This window comes from Adiantum capillus-veneris, chromosome 13 (assembly GCF_014529385.1).
Source record: "Adiantum capillus-veneris isolate H3 chromosome 13, ASM1452938v2, whole genome shotgun sequence".
Classification (NCBI taxonomy): domain Eukaryota; kingdom Viridiplantae; phylum Streptophyta; class Polypodiopsida; order Polypodiales; family Pteridaceae; genus Adiantum; species Adiantum capillus-veneris.
The window spans coordinates 118,364,109-118,380,314 of NC_140943.1; the positions used below are offsets into that span (position 1 = coordinate 118,364,109).

The window sequence follows — 16,206 nt, forward strand, 5'->3', positions numbered from 1 at the left end:
CCTTCACAGTCAGTATTCCCACGCATTGACCGACTTTCCCGACGCATACGGGCACTTTGCAAAACCTGGCGAGAATCTGCAGCACGCTGAATTCTCTGTTTTCAGCCCTGAAAATGCGCCAGATCACTTGTACAGCGGTCCCCTTGCGTCCCTGAACCTCCTGGGGGTATTAGGGTCCGTTTAGGGCCAAAACCCTAAACCTGCAAAAATACACAGCAGGCTGTAATTCACTGTTTCGGGCTCCGTTTCGCGTGCCGGTCGCATCGTAGCAAGTCCTCGAGCTCCCGCACCTGTAGGGCTACTTGCCCTTTGAATCGGACGAGATTTATGGCGTGAAACCTCTCCGAATTCACCTGTACTTGCGGGGGGATTAGCCGCTAGCTAATCCAGTACCTGTGCAAGAGGCTCTTGCCTCGGCAATCGCGCATGAACCCACACAACTGTACATTGGTCAAATGAAGAGCCCACTAGAGGGGCGTAACATACTGCCAAAGGGGAGAGAGAGGGCAGTGCGTAGCGTGCAGGGCATCACTCCTGGCACCGCACTGTACATAGGAGGGAAAGCAAGCACTCCATAGCTCTTAACCTGTGACAAAAACTGAAAATGAGGCTCTCCCCCTCCTAAATTCAGCGCCACTTCTTGATGCATGAGGCAAGTGCACCAGAAGGTGCCACTTGGCACATTTACAAGCATTTTCCCGTTTCGGGGTTGCCGCCTAAAAATATCCCAACCGGTTGCCCAGTTGACTTCACGGCAGAGTAAGAAAATGTTCCCTTTGTCATTCCGGAGGTAATGACGTCAACACATTTTCAGGTCCCAAAATAGCAGTTCCCTAAATTTTAGGAGATGCTGCCATTGTATCTTTCTAGGTCATCCGACCCTCTTTGTACACTGTGGCCACATCCAGAACTGAAATGTAGCCTCTGTAGCAAAGGATTCCACTTTGGCTAGTCAATGACCCCACTTGGCTAACCATAGTCCTTGTCCAACCTTAGTGCTCTCTTGCCCTCAGGCCTGGACTCCCTCTGGACAGTTCCACACTAGCTATGCAATGCAGGGCAGTTAGATTTCCCGAGGGGTGTTTTCAAAAAGTGAAAGTAAATAGATAATAAGAAAGAAATCAACAAAAAGGATAGATAGTAGTCACACGCTGGTGACAATGCGTCATAGAATCCAAGCAATCGCCTCAGAGAATCGGCGAGCAGCGTGCCACCTGGCAGACCCACATCACTCCCGCAGGAGATCTAGTGGCCAATCTACCACCGTGAGACCTCTCTCTATCTCATCTTGGTTCATACTTGCAAACCCTTAAAACGCAGCAGAAAATCAGCCCTAATTTGACCACTTTTTGGCAGGGCATACATGTGGAATTTCTTGTCTATCCTGTCAAGAGGAACCCTCTTCCATAATGCCCTTCCCTTTGTCGGCCATAGTGTAATCCCGCGTTCCTCTACGCTGTGTCTTTACCCAAAACACCCGAGGCTCACTTCTTGAGGAAAAAGTGATTGATGTCCCGGTAATGAAACCTTGAAACCGGTCCGTGGGGCGGTAGGCGTTGGCTTTCATCCGAAATTCTTTACTTTAGACACACACAAAGTACTTTGCAAAGGTAACCTGTAATGGGGATTAACACCTAATTACACACACGGCTCGGGAGCTAGAATGCTCCGAGCAGACGCCGACAACCTGTAGGCCCCAAAATTGGCGCCCCTTTCGGTATTTCTTTATACTTTGAGAGGGTAAATTTACAAAGTAGAGTCCTAGGAATCCTTTGTCTATATCCAACTAGATACCACTTGATTTGGCCAAATTTCGGTAGCATAACAGCCCCAAAACTTGCGCGAAACCAATTCCCCTGCTGGAACTCACTTCCATTGGCATAAACCCTTTGATTCCTGCCCAAAACCAGTAAATTCAGCACGCTGTATTTACTGGTTTTTGCCCTGTTTTCAACCCCAAACAGTCCCCTAACTGTCCTCTGCCAGTGGGGCACTATTCCCAATGGTTCTGGCGTCCGTATGGCTGAAAAACAGTCAATTTACAACGCATACACAGTGCTGAAAACGCACTTGTACGCTGAGGTTATGACCCTCACCGGTGCCTGCTTTGGAGTAGCAGTTAGCTACCCCTGTTCCTGCTCAAGGAGGCTCTTGCCTCAGCACAAAAGCATGAAACCACACAGCTGTACATCAGTCAAATGAAGAGCCCTCTTGTGGGGCATCACATAACTGCACGTAGGGGAGAGAGAGAGCAGTGTGTAGTGTGCAGGTCATCACTCCTAGCACCACACTGTACATAGAGAGGAAAGCAAGCACTCCATAGCTCTTAACCTGTGCGGAGAGGTTCTCAATGAGGCATCCCCCAAGCATAATTCGAGCGCCCCCTCTTCTACCCTTAACCTGTAATGCATCTGTGAACACATAGATGCAAAAAGGGGAAGATTTCCATGGCTGCCAAAACCTGTGTATCGCTGAAAACGCAGCAAAACAGCCCTGTAAACACGCATCTGATGCCTTCCAATGCTGAAAATGAGCTCCTTAGACCTAGGCAAAGTCATGGGAAGCTCAAAAATGGAGAGAAATGGCTGAAAATCATAGTTATGAGGCTCCAAAACTGCTCCAAAGAGTCAGTTACGAGTTCTATTCTCTCAAACTTGGTAAATTGACCAAAAAGTGCCACTTGGCACTCATACATGCAATTTCCCCGCATTGGGCTTCTTGCTTAAAAATCTCTCAACTGGTGCATCAGTTGACTTTGCAGCAGAGTGATAAAATGTTCCCCTTGTCATACCGGAGGTAATGACGCGAACACATTTCACGGCCCAAAATAGCAGTTCCCTAAATTTTAGGAGATGCTTCCGTTGGACTCCCATTGGTCATCTGACCATCTATCCTCATTGGGACCGCATCCAAAAGTGCAATGTGGCCGTCGGATACTTTCTGTTGGTGATCTCACCTTGACTTTATGCCTTTATTGAGTTCACTTCCTAGTATCCACCAACTTGCTAAGTGCGACGGGGGGACCTACATGATCTTGCTCTGAGCCTAGACATCCTCTTACTGTACAAATTCCAGTGCCGACTACTATCCATCTGCGGGTGAAACTACCGTTCACATTGGCCATACAATGTCCGACCGTTTGCAACTTCAAAAAGAGGGTCTCAAAAATAAAACAAAAATCATTGGAAAGATACCAACAACTAAGGTTAGCAGTTGCCACGTCCTCGTGACAACTGTTGTCTATGTGCAAGTGCTAGATTTGTGTTGGTCTAGTGCGTGAGTACATAGGGTCAATGTCTGCTGAACTGGTTTATGGCCTTTGTATGTTTTGTAGGCGTAATCGAGGGCGATGACAATTCTTTGAAGAGGGAGGTATGTCACAAAATGGTGGCGTGGCATGACCACCTGGACAGACAGTACGGACGGACAATACGAATAGATGACATGGCAAGCTGTACGACATGCTGACCTAGCATGCTGTACGGACGCCTGCAATTTGCGCTTACATGATGACGTGGTAGCTATACAGAATTCTGTAATTTGCGCAAGCTGCTTTTTGGTTGTTTTTGGAGCCAGTTGCTTTTGGGGCTCTGCTTTTGGAATCCCTTGTAAGAATAAAAGGAGCCCAAGGGCCTCACTCTTCAAAGCATCTGGACGCAGAGTCTGAGAGCAGAGGTTTCTTGGGAGTTGTACTTTGCAATGATTAATGAAAAATAAATACCGAAAGGGGCGGCAGACTTTGGAGCCCATACCTCTAGGCACGGAACTACACTGGGCCGTGTCGACTCTCTCTCTCTCTCTCTCTCAAAGTTCAGTGATTATGAAGTTTCTGTGCGTGTGTTGCTATTGATTTCTCGCTTGGAGTGTCCAAGCCTGTTATAGAAAGACTGAACTAAAATGAAAGGAAGAGAGAGACAAGAGAGAGGAAAGAGACGACACAAGGATGTCGGGTCCCAAAATGATGCAGAGTCCGAGAGTAGAGTCTGGACGTAGAGTCTGAGAGCAGAGGTTTCTTGGGAGTTGTACTTTGCAATGATTAATGAAAAATAAATACCGAAAGGGGCGCCAGACTTTGGAGCCAATACCTCTGGGCACGGAACTACGCCGGGCCGTGTCGACTCTCTCTCTCTCTCTCTCTCTCTCTCTCTCTCTCTCTTAAAGTTCAGTGATTATGAAGTTTCTGTGCGTGTGTTGCTATTGATTTCTCACTTGCAGTGTGCAAGCCTGCTATAGGTCCGAATTGAACTGAAAGGAAGAGAGAGACAAGAGAGAGGAAAGAGACGACACATGGATGTCGGGTCCCAACCCTCAAGGGCCCCCTTGCTAAATGTTGAGGTGCTGATGCTAAGGGGTACTGATGCTGTGTACTGGCTAATGATGGGTCCATGTCGACAACGAGGTACTGCTGGGGTCTATGTCGACGACACGATGACGAGGTCAAGGCTGAAATCTGAAAACGCTAGGTACTTCTGTTGTGGATCTGCTACTGTGGCAGTTTTACGGGGCTGATTTGCAATCAAGGCTGAAATCTGAAAACGCTAGGTACTTCTCTTGTGGATCTTCTACTGTGGCAGTTTTACGGGGCTGATTTGCAACCGCCCATGCATGCGAGGCTGAGAATGCAAAAACGCTAGCTGGATGAATCTGAATCTGCAAAAACGCTGGCTGGTTTGTGCTAAAACTGGAAACGCTAGGCTGATCTGGGGCTAGGATTTGCAACCGGGAAGGGTGCAGTACGGCAAGGTTCAGGGCTGTTCTAAAAACGCTGATGTCTGTGGCTGAAAACGCTGGTTCTTGCTCAGAGAAAACGCTAGAGATCTTGAGGTGCTGCCGGTCGGGTGCCTGCCTCCTTGTTTCCCTGCTTCTTCTGCTTGAGCGCCTTTGGCCTCCTTATATATCCAAATTATGCTGGGTCGAGCAGCCATAAGTCACAAAACTATGTCTATGTGGTGGAAAATGCTCATGTTATGCAACTATGACCGGCCTGCACATGCACGTCCTGCTAGAGGCTCACAAAGGTGCGAGGCTCAATCCTAAGCTACTGGATCATGCCAGATTGTGGCAGAATATGTCCACATACCGCAAGCGAAGTGCGCATGTGACATCTTTCGTCCTATGGATCCCAATTCTGAGTTGTCCAAGGATGATGATATTTCTTTGGTAGATGCTACGGGGTATAGGCCATTGTTATTCTTGATTAACACTCGACCTGATATTTGCTATGAGCTCATCAAGTACTTCATTGCTTTCACTGCATTGACTGGTATTTTATATTCTGGTGGTGACATTCTTGTTGGATGTAGTACTTTTGATTGGGCTGGATATGTTACACACTAGAAGATCTACTGCTAGTTATTGCTTTCTCTGTGGTAATCCATTGATATTATCGCCGTATGATAAGCAAAACGCCACTGCATCTTCTTCTACAGAAGTCAAATATTGGGCTTATCTCTTATCTCGACAGAATGACAAAAGATTTATGGCTTTGATAGATTTTGAATCATCTTGCTATTGCACCTTCATCTTGTACCACTATTTATTTAGGTTCTCAAAAGTGCTATTGCTCTTAACACATTATCCTGTTATTCATGGACGAACTAAGCATATTGATGTCATCAGCTTAGTCAGTTTTACAGTTCCACCGTTATGGCCTGTTTTATCATCTTTTACAATGTTTTCCTCCTGGCCTGTTTTGTACAACTGCTTTGTGCTTGCCAGTGTAACAAGAAAAGTTTCATGTGTTTGGAGGCATTTTGCTTTATTTTGTTTCAAAAATGCCAAGATGAAACACATGTTTCTAGAGGTTATGGAAAAAAGTGATTTTCAGAAGTCTAGGTGGATACATCCTACAAACATGGTCACACAAGTGGTAAAAAATGTTTCACATCACACACTACACGGCTAATTCTGAATTTTGAAAGGCCATTTTTCTTTCGAACTTGAGCAACGTGTTTCGTCCCCCTGGTTCGAGTTTTTTTCAAAAGCTTTCGAGCGTTTTGTGTTTGTTTCGTTTTGAGGGGACAAAACATGTTTTTATTGTGACATTGGTACTTGCCTTTCAGGATCCGCCCCATTTGGGCATCCTGAGGGAATCGGGATTTTTAGCAATAAAAGCTAGCATCTTTGTTTGTGCAGAAAAAAGAAGAAGAATGTCAGTGACTCTTTTTTGACCTGTTAAGGAGATAAGAGGCGTAGTGGATATAGGCATGTACTGAATGCATCGTGTAGGTTTATCAAGAGGCTCTAAGCTTGTGGCAGTATTAATCACACTTGCTCTCCTGATCTCTCATCAATTAGTTCTCCATAAATAAAACCTTGTGTAGCCTAATAATCACAACAATCTTATTATGAGTTTTTAGCAGTTCTTGGCATGATTGCATTTGGTGTTCCAAGTTTGCCTCATATGTAGGGCCCTTTGCAACAGTCATGCATGCATCATGTGCTTGGATTTATTCATTCCTTTTAGCAATGTGAAGCAATTTAGACAGTTATTGAGGGGCCGCTCTAGTGATTGAAGAGCTGCTCTTGTGGATATTAAGAGTGTTCTGTTGTATTTGGTGCAGGTTTTGATGCTCCACTTTTGAGGTATGCGTCAACCTTCCCTCTATTTTACTTCTTGTCAAATGTTCTGCTAGTAACTTGTGTTATTACTCCTCAGAAAGTTGGCAGACAAGATGGCATATGCTGGTTATTATGTTATTGTGCCAGACTTTTTCAATAAGGATCCTTTCGTTCCCTCCAATACTGGGAATCCCTTTGCCAATTTTGGTGACTGGTTCAAGAACCATCAAGCTGTGCGTCTCTACCCTAAGTATAGGTTTAACTGCTCTAGTCCATGATATGCTTGCTCAACAGAGGAATTTTAGGAGCATGGTTTTCTTTGGCTGATGAATGCTAAGAATTTTGACCATCTGTCGTTTTAGTTGGACTCGGTTGAAGGAGCCAAACAAGTTGTTGAATGCTTACACGAGAAAGGCTTTTCATCTGTTGGAGCTGTTGGGTTTTGTTGGGGAGGTATATTTTCTTATTTCCGTATCAGACTGTACATAGAAGTGATGATGACACTAATTGAATAAGCCATCCAATGTTTTGCAGCTAAACTTGCTGTACAACTTGCCAAAGGAGATTGTCTGAAAGCAGCGGTTCTTGCCCATCCTTCGTTTGTCACAGTTGAGGATATACAAGGTAAAGCATTTTGAATGTGGCCTTGCCACAAATAAGGAGTGATGGCAAAATTTTTAGAAACTGCGGAATGTTATGACTGCAGACCTGCTTATATCACTCAATCCGTCGTCATTCTGCAGATGTAAAGACCCCAATTGCGATCCTTGCTGCAGAGATTGACACAAGTACACCCCCTGCTCTCGCTCAGAAGTTCATAGATACTCTCAAGTCCAAACCAGAGGTATTTGCTCAACATTCTGTCCTAATAAGGCTTCCTAAACAAACAAAGGGTAACTGTGATCTTTACTATTTGCTTGCTTGTACGTGCAGCTGGAAAGCTTCGCGCACATTTACCCAGGAGTTGCTCATGGATGGACTTGTCGGTACAATCCTGATGATCCTAATGAGGTTGCCAATGCAGAGGAGGCCCATTCCAAGATGCTGGAATGGTTTGGCAAATTTTTGCAATAAAGGGAAATCAGATATTATACTCTGTGACCTAAACTCTTGGTGGTAATTTAACTATTTATGACCACTGGCATTTAGCTGGTGTAGACGGTAATATTTACCGGTATTATAAAGATATTATCATTGAAATTCTGGATTGAAATTGAGTCAATGTCTAAGTGAGATTGGAACATTGGAGCGAAATAAGAGGTTTCAAAGTCATATATTCTTGTGCTTGAACAAATGGCTCTTGGCGTAAATACTGTGGCACACATCATTGGACTCTCAGATGTTTTTAGTAATGCCAAAACTGATGATTATCTTTTGGGTGTAAAACATAGATTACAGGTAGATTTGAGATACCCATTACGGTTTTGACCCCATGTGGCCCCTCTAAACGCTTTGATTATATTAAATATATCTTGCATGTGTTGACACACACAATACATGCATTGGGTGGTATTTATGGGGTAGGGAAGGGACCTGCAGTGTCCTCTCCCCATAATTCAAGCAGCTGGTGGAGGCGGGGAACCATGGGGATCTGCATTGTGGGGAAAAGACATTGCAGGTCCTTTCCCAGCTGTCAAGAGTCCAAGGGAGGGGGGCCAACCAAAGCAGCCCACGTGGACAGCATATCCTTGCTTTTAGCTTGGTATTGTGATTGATGGCATAGTTTGTGACTGTTTGTGAGTGTGTTTTTTCTGGCAGCTAATGTGCCAGCTTTAAGACTGCATTAGTTTCTCACAGTTGATGTGTCAGCTTATGGTTGTGGATGACGTCGCCTTTTCTTATTATGGCTGCTCGTGTGTCAGGTTTTGTAATGGCAGTCCTCATTGTCTTGTTTTTTGGTGATGTGTGCTGAGTTGTCCAGCATCCAACGGTGGTCTCGGAGATTACGGTCAATCAATGTACAATGGATGGAGGGCTGGGATGCTCAGCCCCCTGACTTCTCCTTACTTGTTTACTAAATACTGGTGATGGAGAGGAGGCAAAGGAGCTCTTTAATGTGTCTGAATATCCTGGGAGAGAGAGAGAGAGAGAATCTCCAAGGCAACTACTACTTGCTTTGTCGTCACATGCCCTTTTTCTTGCTTTCTACAATTGGTTTCCACCTTTCTTGGTTCGGTCTTCGCAATCACTAGTGTCATCGAAGGCCTTTTCATAGGGAAGCTATATTTCTTGGTTTTCAAGTTCTATGACAATGATCTCCTACATCATCATGATCTCCTACATCATCTGCAGCAAACCCTCTATTCCATATATCATCATCGAAGTGAGCTAGCCGCCCCATGCATGTTGACGGAGGCTCTCTCATACAGAGATTAAGGGAGTTACCACAGGATAGACTCTCATACAGAGATCTCGAGGCATCCAGGTGGCAGGTAGAAGACTGTGAGAAGTCGATCTTTATATGCAGGAAGATAAAAGTAGCTCAGCAAACATGGTATGGATATAGAGCGGCTCCCATCTTTCAATATGACCTAGATTCACCATTTATAGGCCAGAGCTACTATAGTTTCCTCCACTCACTGCAATAGGCAAAGATTATTCGAACCTGTAGGCGCCCCTGTAGGTGCCCATGCATCGGAATACCAGCGCCCATTGGCTATCTGGGAAATTGACAACAACATGAGCAGACCACACAAAGGGGGAGAGGCCGTTCTCATATCTTGCTACTATGTTGTGGAGATATCTCAGCCTCAACCAACCAATGCATGCCCTACCACACCCTTTGTTTGGTATTGGATGGAGCTAGCTAGTCTTTTTCATATAATGGTTGTATTGCCTTGCACATATAGTTTCATATCTATCATGGTTGCATTGCCTTGTACGTATAGTTTCACATCTATTTGAGTTAGAGCTCCATCCGTATTGTCCCTCATGTACATGTATATACACCTCCACGTTGGTCTATTGTAAGTTTAAGCATGTTTATTTTTGGTACTTTTGTCCCTTTTTTGGATATTTAGAGGATACATGCATCGTTCTGTCTCATAGGTTGATGTTAGGCTTTAGACTTGGTGAAACTTTTTGTATGTTAAGAAGAGATGACGAATCAAAATAGCAAACACTTCAATTTGAAGAAAGAGAGAGACACCAAACCCAAGAGGCACGGGAAGGCGGAATACTTTCCTTAGAAGTGTTGGCCCCTAAGATGAGTGCTCCTGAAAGATATTTCTTTTATATTGCAAAAGATGGTCAATACAAGTTGTCATGAGTGTTCAAGGCCTCATTTTCAAGAAAGCCCAATGCCTTGGCCATCTTCACAAATGTTCAAAGAGAGATATCGCCCAAAAATTGATGATGGTTACAGATGCCTCCAAGAGGTCTTTGTTAGGTACTAGCTTAGCTTTTTGGGTGCCCCTGACCCTTGCCTTTTAAATTGTTTGATCTTTGGCTTTTCAATTGTTCGACCTTTAGCTTTTCAATTGTTAGATCCCTTGGCTCATTAAAAATAGGGTGTCCCACTTTTAATGCTGATTTGTGCTATGCGTCTCACTTTTAGGGCTGCGACATACCCTTTCCTTAAGAAAATAGTAATCGTCCTCAATTACATTTGCAAAACAGAACAAGGGTAACAAAACGATATTTATCAATCAATCATTTATATGTATCAATGGTACAAAACACATGGCATGCATCACATGAATCTATCTTGAACAAGTTCATGCATAATTATCTAGTTCAATGACGAACTCTCAATGCTCCATATGCACTAGAATTAATCAGACTGGTTGATAGGTCTGGTTGATAGGTTAGTCGATGCGTAAGCGTGCTCCCTAATCACCAATGATATTAAGCTATGGAGGGTGAAGCCTTAGTTTAACCATGGTGTCAAGGTTAGGGTTAGAGAGATGGTGATTAGGGTTAGGTTATGCAAAAAAAAGAGCATAGATAGAGAGAGAGAGAGAGAGAGAGAGAGAGAGAGAGAGAGAGAGTATAGACACGATGATAGAAATCAAAGTGTAATTGATTAATTGAAAATAGCCTCTAATATAGGTTTGGAGCTTTACAATCATTGGCTACCCTCTTGCTATTGGACCATCTCATCATTTATCCTTCCTAAGTGGCTAAAGGGAATTCTCAAATGGCGCTACAAGTTGGGCTTACCCTTACAATCGTCCCTTGAAGCCAAACTTGGGGTTTTACAAAGGCTTCATGGATGTTGGTTCATGGATTCGTGTCATGGTATACTCATATGCTAATATGATTCATCTACTTGATACATCATGGTGGTTTGATTCATTGCCATGGTTTCAATGTCTCGTGATACATCATAGTGGTTCTCAATTGGTTTCATCACTATGGCCCACAAATGAGACTTAGTATTGTTTTCGTTGTTTATCGTAGTCATTGGTGATTAGGGAGCACGCTTCTGCATCGACTAACCTATCAACCAGTCTGATTGATTAGGCTATGGAGGGTGAAGCCTTAGTTTAACCATGGTGTCAAGGTTAGGGTTAGAAAGATAGCGATTAGGGTTATGTTATGCCAAAAGAAAGAGCATATATATATATATATATATATATATATATATATATATATATATATATATATATATATATATATATATATATATATATATATATAGAGAGAGAGAGAGAGAGAGAGAGAGAGAGTATGTACACAATGATAGGAATCAAAGTGCAATTGATTAATTGAAAATAGCCTCTAATATAGGCTTGGTGCTTTACAATCATTGGCTAGAGAGGTTGTACCCTTTTGCTATTGGGCCATCTCATCATTTATCCTCCCTAGGTGGCTAAAGGGCATTCCCAAATGGTGCCACAAGTTGGGCTTACCCTTACAATCGTCCCCTTAAGCCAAACTTGGGGTTTTACAAAGGCTTCATGTATTTTGGTTCATGGATTCGTGTCATGGTATACTCCTATGCTAATATGATTCATCTACTTGATACATCATGGTGGTTTGATTCATCGCCATGGTTTCAATGTCTCGTGATACATCATAGTGGTTCTCAATTGGATTCATCACTATGGCCCACAAATGAGACTTAATATTGTTGTCATTGTTTTGTCGTAGTCATTTTGTTGTTGGCTTTATTCGTCATCTTTATCTTCATGTTGATGCCGATCTTAATTGGTCCATTATGTTGAGAGTGCAAACTTCATAATGGGTTGGCCTACCTTATCTGACTTGGATGCTTGACCTCATAGGGCTGGGTGTGTTAATCATAATTTCAAATTGTAGGTTTCTCTCCAATTTTTTTTCTAAAAGATAATCATACAACAATGAACTTTGCGTTTAAGGTAGAAACTCATGATCACATATTTAACTTGATCTACATTAAGAAGAATGACCATAATACACCTAAACTAAGAGAGTTTGACTTAAATCAAGATGATAACAACTTAAATATGGACACACTATATTGTGTACAAACACTACCTTAGAAAAGAATGAGTGATGTTATAGCGAGGAAATGCATGTGTTAGAAGCTGGACACACCCCACGGAAACTGACTACTCGGAAGATTATCATTTTTTGTAATTATTCATTTATTGAGGAAACCCGATTTTTCACCTTGTAAATATTGGGGCTTAATAGAAGTTTCCAGATTGTGTCCCAGGTTTGGTAGTTAGATTGAGTAGTTGGTTAATTTGGAACTTTAGGGTTTGAGAATTGTAAGGTATATATACCACTTTTTGACTTTAATGAAAGACCTTTTGTCATTTTTAAAAGAAGTTTTTGGAGTCTGTGAGTGAGCGTACTGTGTACGAGAGAGAGAGAGTGTGAGCTTCATCTGGACGCTACGTGTGCACCGGTGGTCAGAATTGAGTGTGGAGAAGTGCAGCGTGTTGCCCTCGCGAGAGCTACGCGCCGATACCTACATTGTGCGCGTACGGTCTGGTTTTGCGAGCTCCTTCTACGAGCTTCATCTGGTGATTTGGTGAGCATACGTTGTCCGATTTTGCATTGCAGCATATCCACGTGTTCACATTGAGTAGAGCTACACATTAGGCACTTTAGATTTTGGAAACGAAGACCTGCAAATTTCGGTCAGACATCCTACGTGATTTTGCACCGGATGTTTTGGGTTGGGGTTTTGATTCATAGGCCTTGGGGAGAACGACCTATTGGTGATAGTAGGGTCTCCTTCAAGTTCTGTGGTGTTTCGAGATTGTTTGATGGGTGTTCGGCTCTAGAAAGCGTTGTAGGAAGTTTCCTCTTATGCACTCTTGAAGGTTGTGACTTAGACATTGGGTAGAGACCTCTGTAAGAATTAGTTAGGAGTCGGTCGAGTGTAGGTTGACACCTCATACTTGCTTCCACGCGCCTGCGGGTCGAGCTTCGTCCTTAGCTGACAAATCTTGTTAGGTGAGTTCTCGCTGTGCTGACGTCCGTCGCGGCGTATCCGTTCAACATTGGCGCCGTTGTCGGGGACGAAAACTTTAGGTAGGTGACCGAGACTAGTCCTTGAGGTTAGAGATTTTTGGCTTGCTAAGAGTTTCGTTTTACATTTAAATAGGACCAGAGGGTGGAGGACTTTCTAGGTCTTAGAGGGAGTCTAGGAAGCGTGTGTCTGGCCTAGATCCTTCGACTTAAGTAGATTTAGGTAGACTAAGATAGTTTTAGGTATTAGTTGAGTTCTTGAGTAGGATTTAGAGTGGTAGAAGCGGTGAGAGGAGAACTTGAGAGTCCGAAGAGGCCAGAAAGCAACCAAAACACCATTATCACCATTTCACATGATGAGTAGGAGTAGAGTAAGTAGGACATCATGATTCAGGATCTAGAGCACTTCATGCATGTATACTTGCTTGGTAAATTCATCACAAGTTTATAAAAGACGCAAAAGTATGTTTGAAAGCCTAAGTGAAGTCCAAAAGTTACTGTGAGTGTTTCTGATAGAGCTGCAGAGCATCATGAGCATTTCTGTCAGAATTTTTTTTTAATTTCAAGCCAGGAGACATCCTACGCGTAGGATGTCTACATGCTAATCTGGTGGGAATTTTGGGATTTTGAGTTGACCAGTGTGTTTAGAAGGTGGGGTTTATCCTATTTTCAACTGGAAAGTGAAAATTTGACCATATCTTGAGAGGATAAGGCCAGATAGACTGAAATTGCCAGATATCCTACCCAAATTGTGCCAAAGCATTATTTTAAGACCAAAACCATATGATGGCTGCATGAGCATGATCTGCATGATATATTGAGTGACTGAGAGAGATTTCATCTCATTTGGGTGAAAAAAATTGGGTTCAAAGCAGACTTTAGCACTTTTGACAGAAAAAGGCAAGAGCAGCTAAAATTGGGGACTTTTGAAATCCAAACCAAAATCTAAGCATACCACTGGGTTGCTGATATCAAGGGGAAGCTGTGGGTCAAGTCTGGGGTCAAACAGGCCAAATAGACAACCTACATGTAGGATGTCTTCTGTGTGATTTTACACTCCAAACCTAATTTTGAGCATACCAAAGTGATCAGCAAACTCAAGGGGAGCCTGTGTTTGAATTTGAAGCCATTCTGATGAAAAAGACATCCTACGCGTAGGATGTCTAAAGCAAGAAATTAAAGCCAGATACTGACAGTGGGCATAGCAAGGTGTTGTATAGCCTGAGGCAAGTCCCCTAGTCCATTTTGGTCCAAATTGGAGTTGATTAGACTGTTCAAGATCAGCAACAGGCTGTCGGAACAGATTTTTGATCCATTGACCAACTTATAGGTGTCCAAATCAAAAAGTAAAAACAACTGTGGACTTAGCACATCAAGGGGAATCCATAGTGCAAAAATCCAGGAAAAACAAAGCAGGAGACATCCTACGCGTAGGACGTCTACTGGGGCCTACTGAAGAGAAAATTTGACTGGGCTTAGACAATGAGATTCCATTTGGCTTAAGGGTTCCAGAACTTCTTTCAGAAGTGAATTTGGACCCTGTTTGTCCATTTGACGGAGCAAAGACTGAATTCAGAACATCAGCAGTGTATAAAATACAGTAGTGGTTGAGATTAACTCTCCAGTTATACCAATCATTACTAAGATAACCTCTAGCAGATAAATGATTTGATTCGATTGCTGAAATTAAACGCTTGTGTACAGGTATATTCAGCAGCAAAGCAAGAAGTTGTGCGGAGACTGATCCTTTGCTAGGTGAGTGGTTGGATTTGTGGTAAATTGCATTGATAAGTTTGATGAATTTAAGATCACGAAGATACATTTTTAGAGACCAGAAGGTGGCAGGTGACCAAGGTAGCTTAGTGTCCACCGAGGAGAGTGTAACTCAGGCAAGGCTAGATCCACTAGCACCGATTATTGAGGAAGGTAGTGATACTGACACTTCTTCAAACAAATCTTTCTTCATGATGGGTAGTCAACAGCCAGGAGCTTTAACCTATGACGGACCAATGCCAGGAGGAAGCACCTCCCTAAATCCTTTGAATGATTCCAAGCTCACTGTGATCTTAGAGGGAACAAACTCGAGGGGAGCCCTAGTCTATTCTGACTATCGAGGACGCAAGTGCATTTGTATCGAGGAGAGGCCGGCTCAGAGATTGGAGATAATTCGAGTCTATGATGATGGAGATAGATTTCGAGATGAAAAGGGGAACCACTATTTGATAGTCAGTAACCCTGAAGATTACAACAGATATGGAGATAACGTGGCGAAAGGGAAAATGGTTTCAGAAGCTCAAGAACTGTCACCAAACATTGATCGGCCCGGAGCGATTTTTATGTATGATAAGGAAACAACCAGGGTTCCAACTTATAATGAGAACGTGGGAATCTATAAGCATGAGAGTGAGGGTATAGTCGCTTACTTTCGCAACAAATAACCATACTTAAACGAATTAAGCAAAGACAAGTTTCTTTACTTATTCTCTTATGAAACTGCTATGGGGAAGGGTATAGTTTTTGTTGATAGATACGGGCGAGAATACCAACGTGTTCTCCCAGAGGAGGTAGAAAAGGCAACAGTTCTAGGAGCATCAACATACGCCCCAGACGACGTGCTAAGAGCCACCTACACCCCTAGTAAGTCGACGAACCCCTTTTCAGAAGATTATGACGCCACCTCACATTCTACCCGACTGCAGACGTTCAATTATCAAAACCAACCAGCAACTCAGCCATCATTGCAGGCATGGCTTCGACAGAGTGCAACATTGGAACAAGACCGAAACCGAGATGGTTATCAAGCCGCACGAGGGCTAAGGGATTTGCAAGAACCACCATTCTATTCAAGGTATCAAGAAGAGAGTAAGCCAAAGACTCAAGGGTCAATAGAGCCTGGAGGACCACCCTTAGAACGAGTTCGAAGAGATGAACCATCTCTGGCGAGAACTGTTAGAAATTATGGCTTAGGAGCACCACTGGGAGAGGAACCAGCTTACTACAGAAGACCTGAGGAGGTATATATCGATTAGGACGTGGAGATCCAATGATGAGGTTTGTAGACCATCGTAGAATTAGACCTTCTCAAGTGCAAAAGTGGGTAAACAAGAAATACAAAGGAAACAGAGACCCAAGAGATCATGTAGCAGCCTTTGTGCGTGTAATTAGAGCTGAAGAGGTGTTAGACTTCCCTACCCAATTTGCAAGGTTTGGACTAACCATAGAGGATGATGCTGCCACTTG

The 16,206-nt window shown here is 43.3% G+C and overlaps 1 protein-coding gene across 1 annotated transcript in view; it reads left to right on the top strand.

Annotated features, from left to right (window-relative positions):
- Positions 1–7,833, top strand: part of LOC147444737 (endo-1,3;1,4-beta-D-glucanase-like) — a 48,807-nt gene extending 40,974 nt beyond the window's left edge. The window contains exons 2-7 of the mRNA XM_086527280.1: positions 6,564–6,585; positions 6,659–6,794; positions 6,924–7,014; positions 7,096–7,185; positions 7,305–7,405; positions 7,495–7,833. Coding sequence (XP_086383406.1) covers positions 6,564–6,585; positions 6,659–6,794; positions 6,924–7,014; positions 7,096–7,185; positions 7,305–7,405; positions 7,495–7,635 — 581 coding nt within the window. The 3' untranslated portion in view covers positions 7,636–7,833. The remainder of the gene's footprint in view (positions 1–6,563; positions 6,586–6,658; positions 6,795–6,923; positions 7,015–7,095; positions 7,186–7,304; positions 7,406–7,494) is intronic.
- Positions 7,834–16,206: the final 8,373 nt, after the last annotated feature.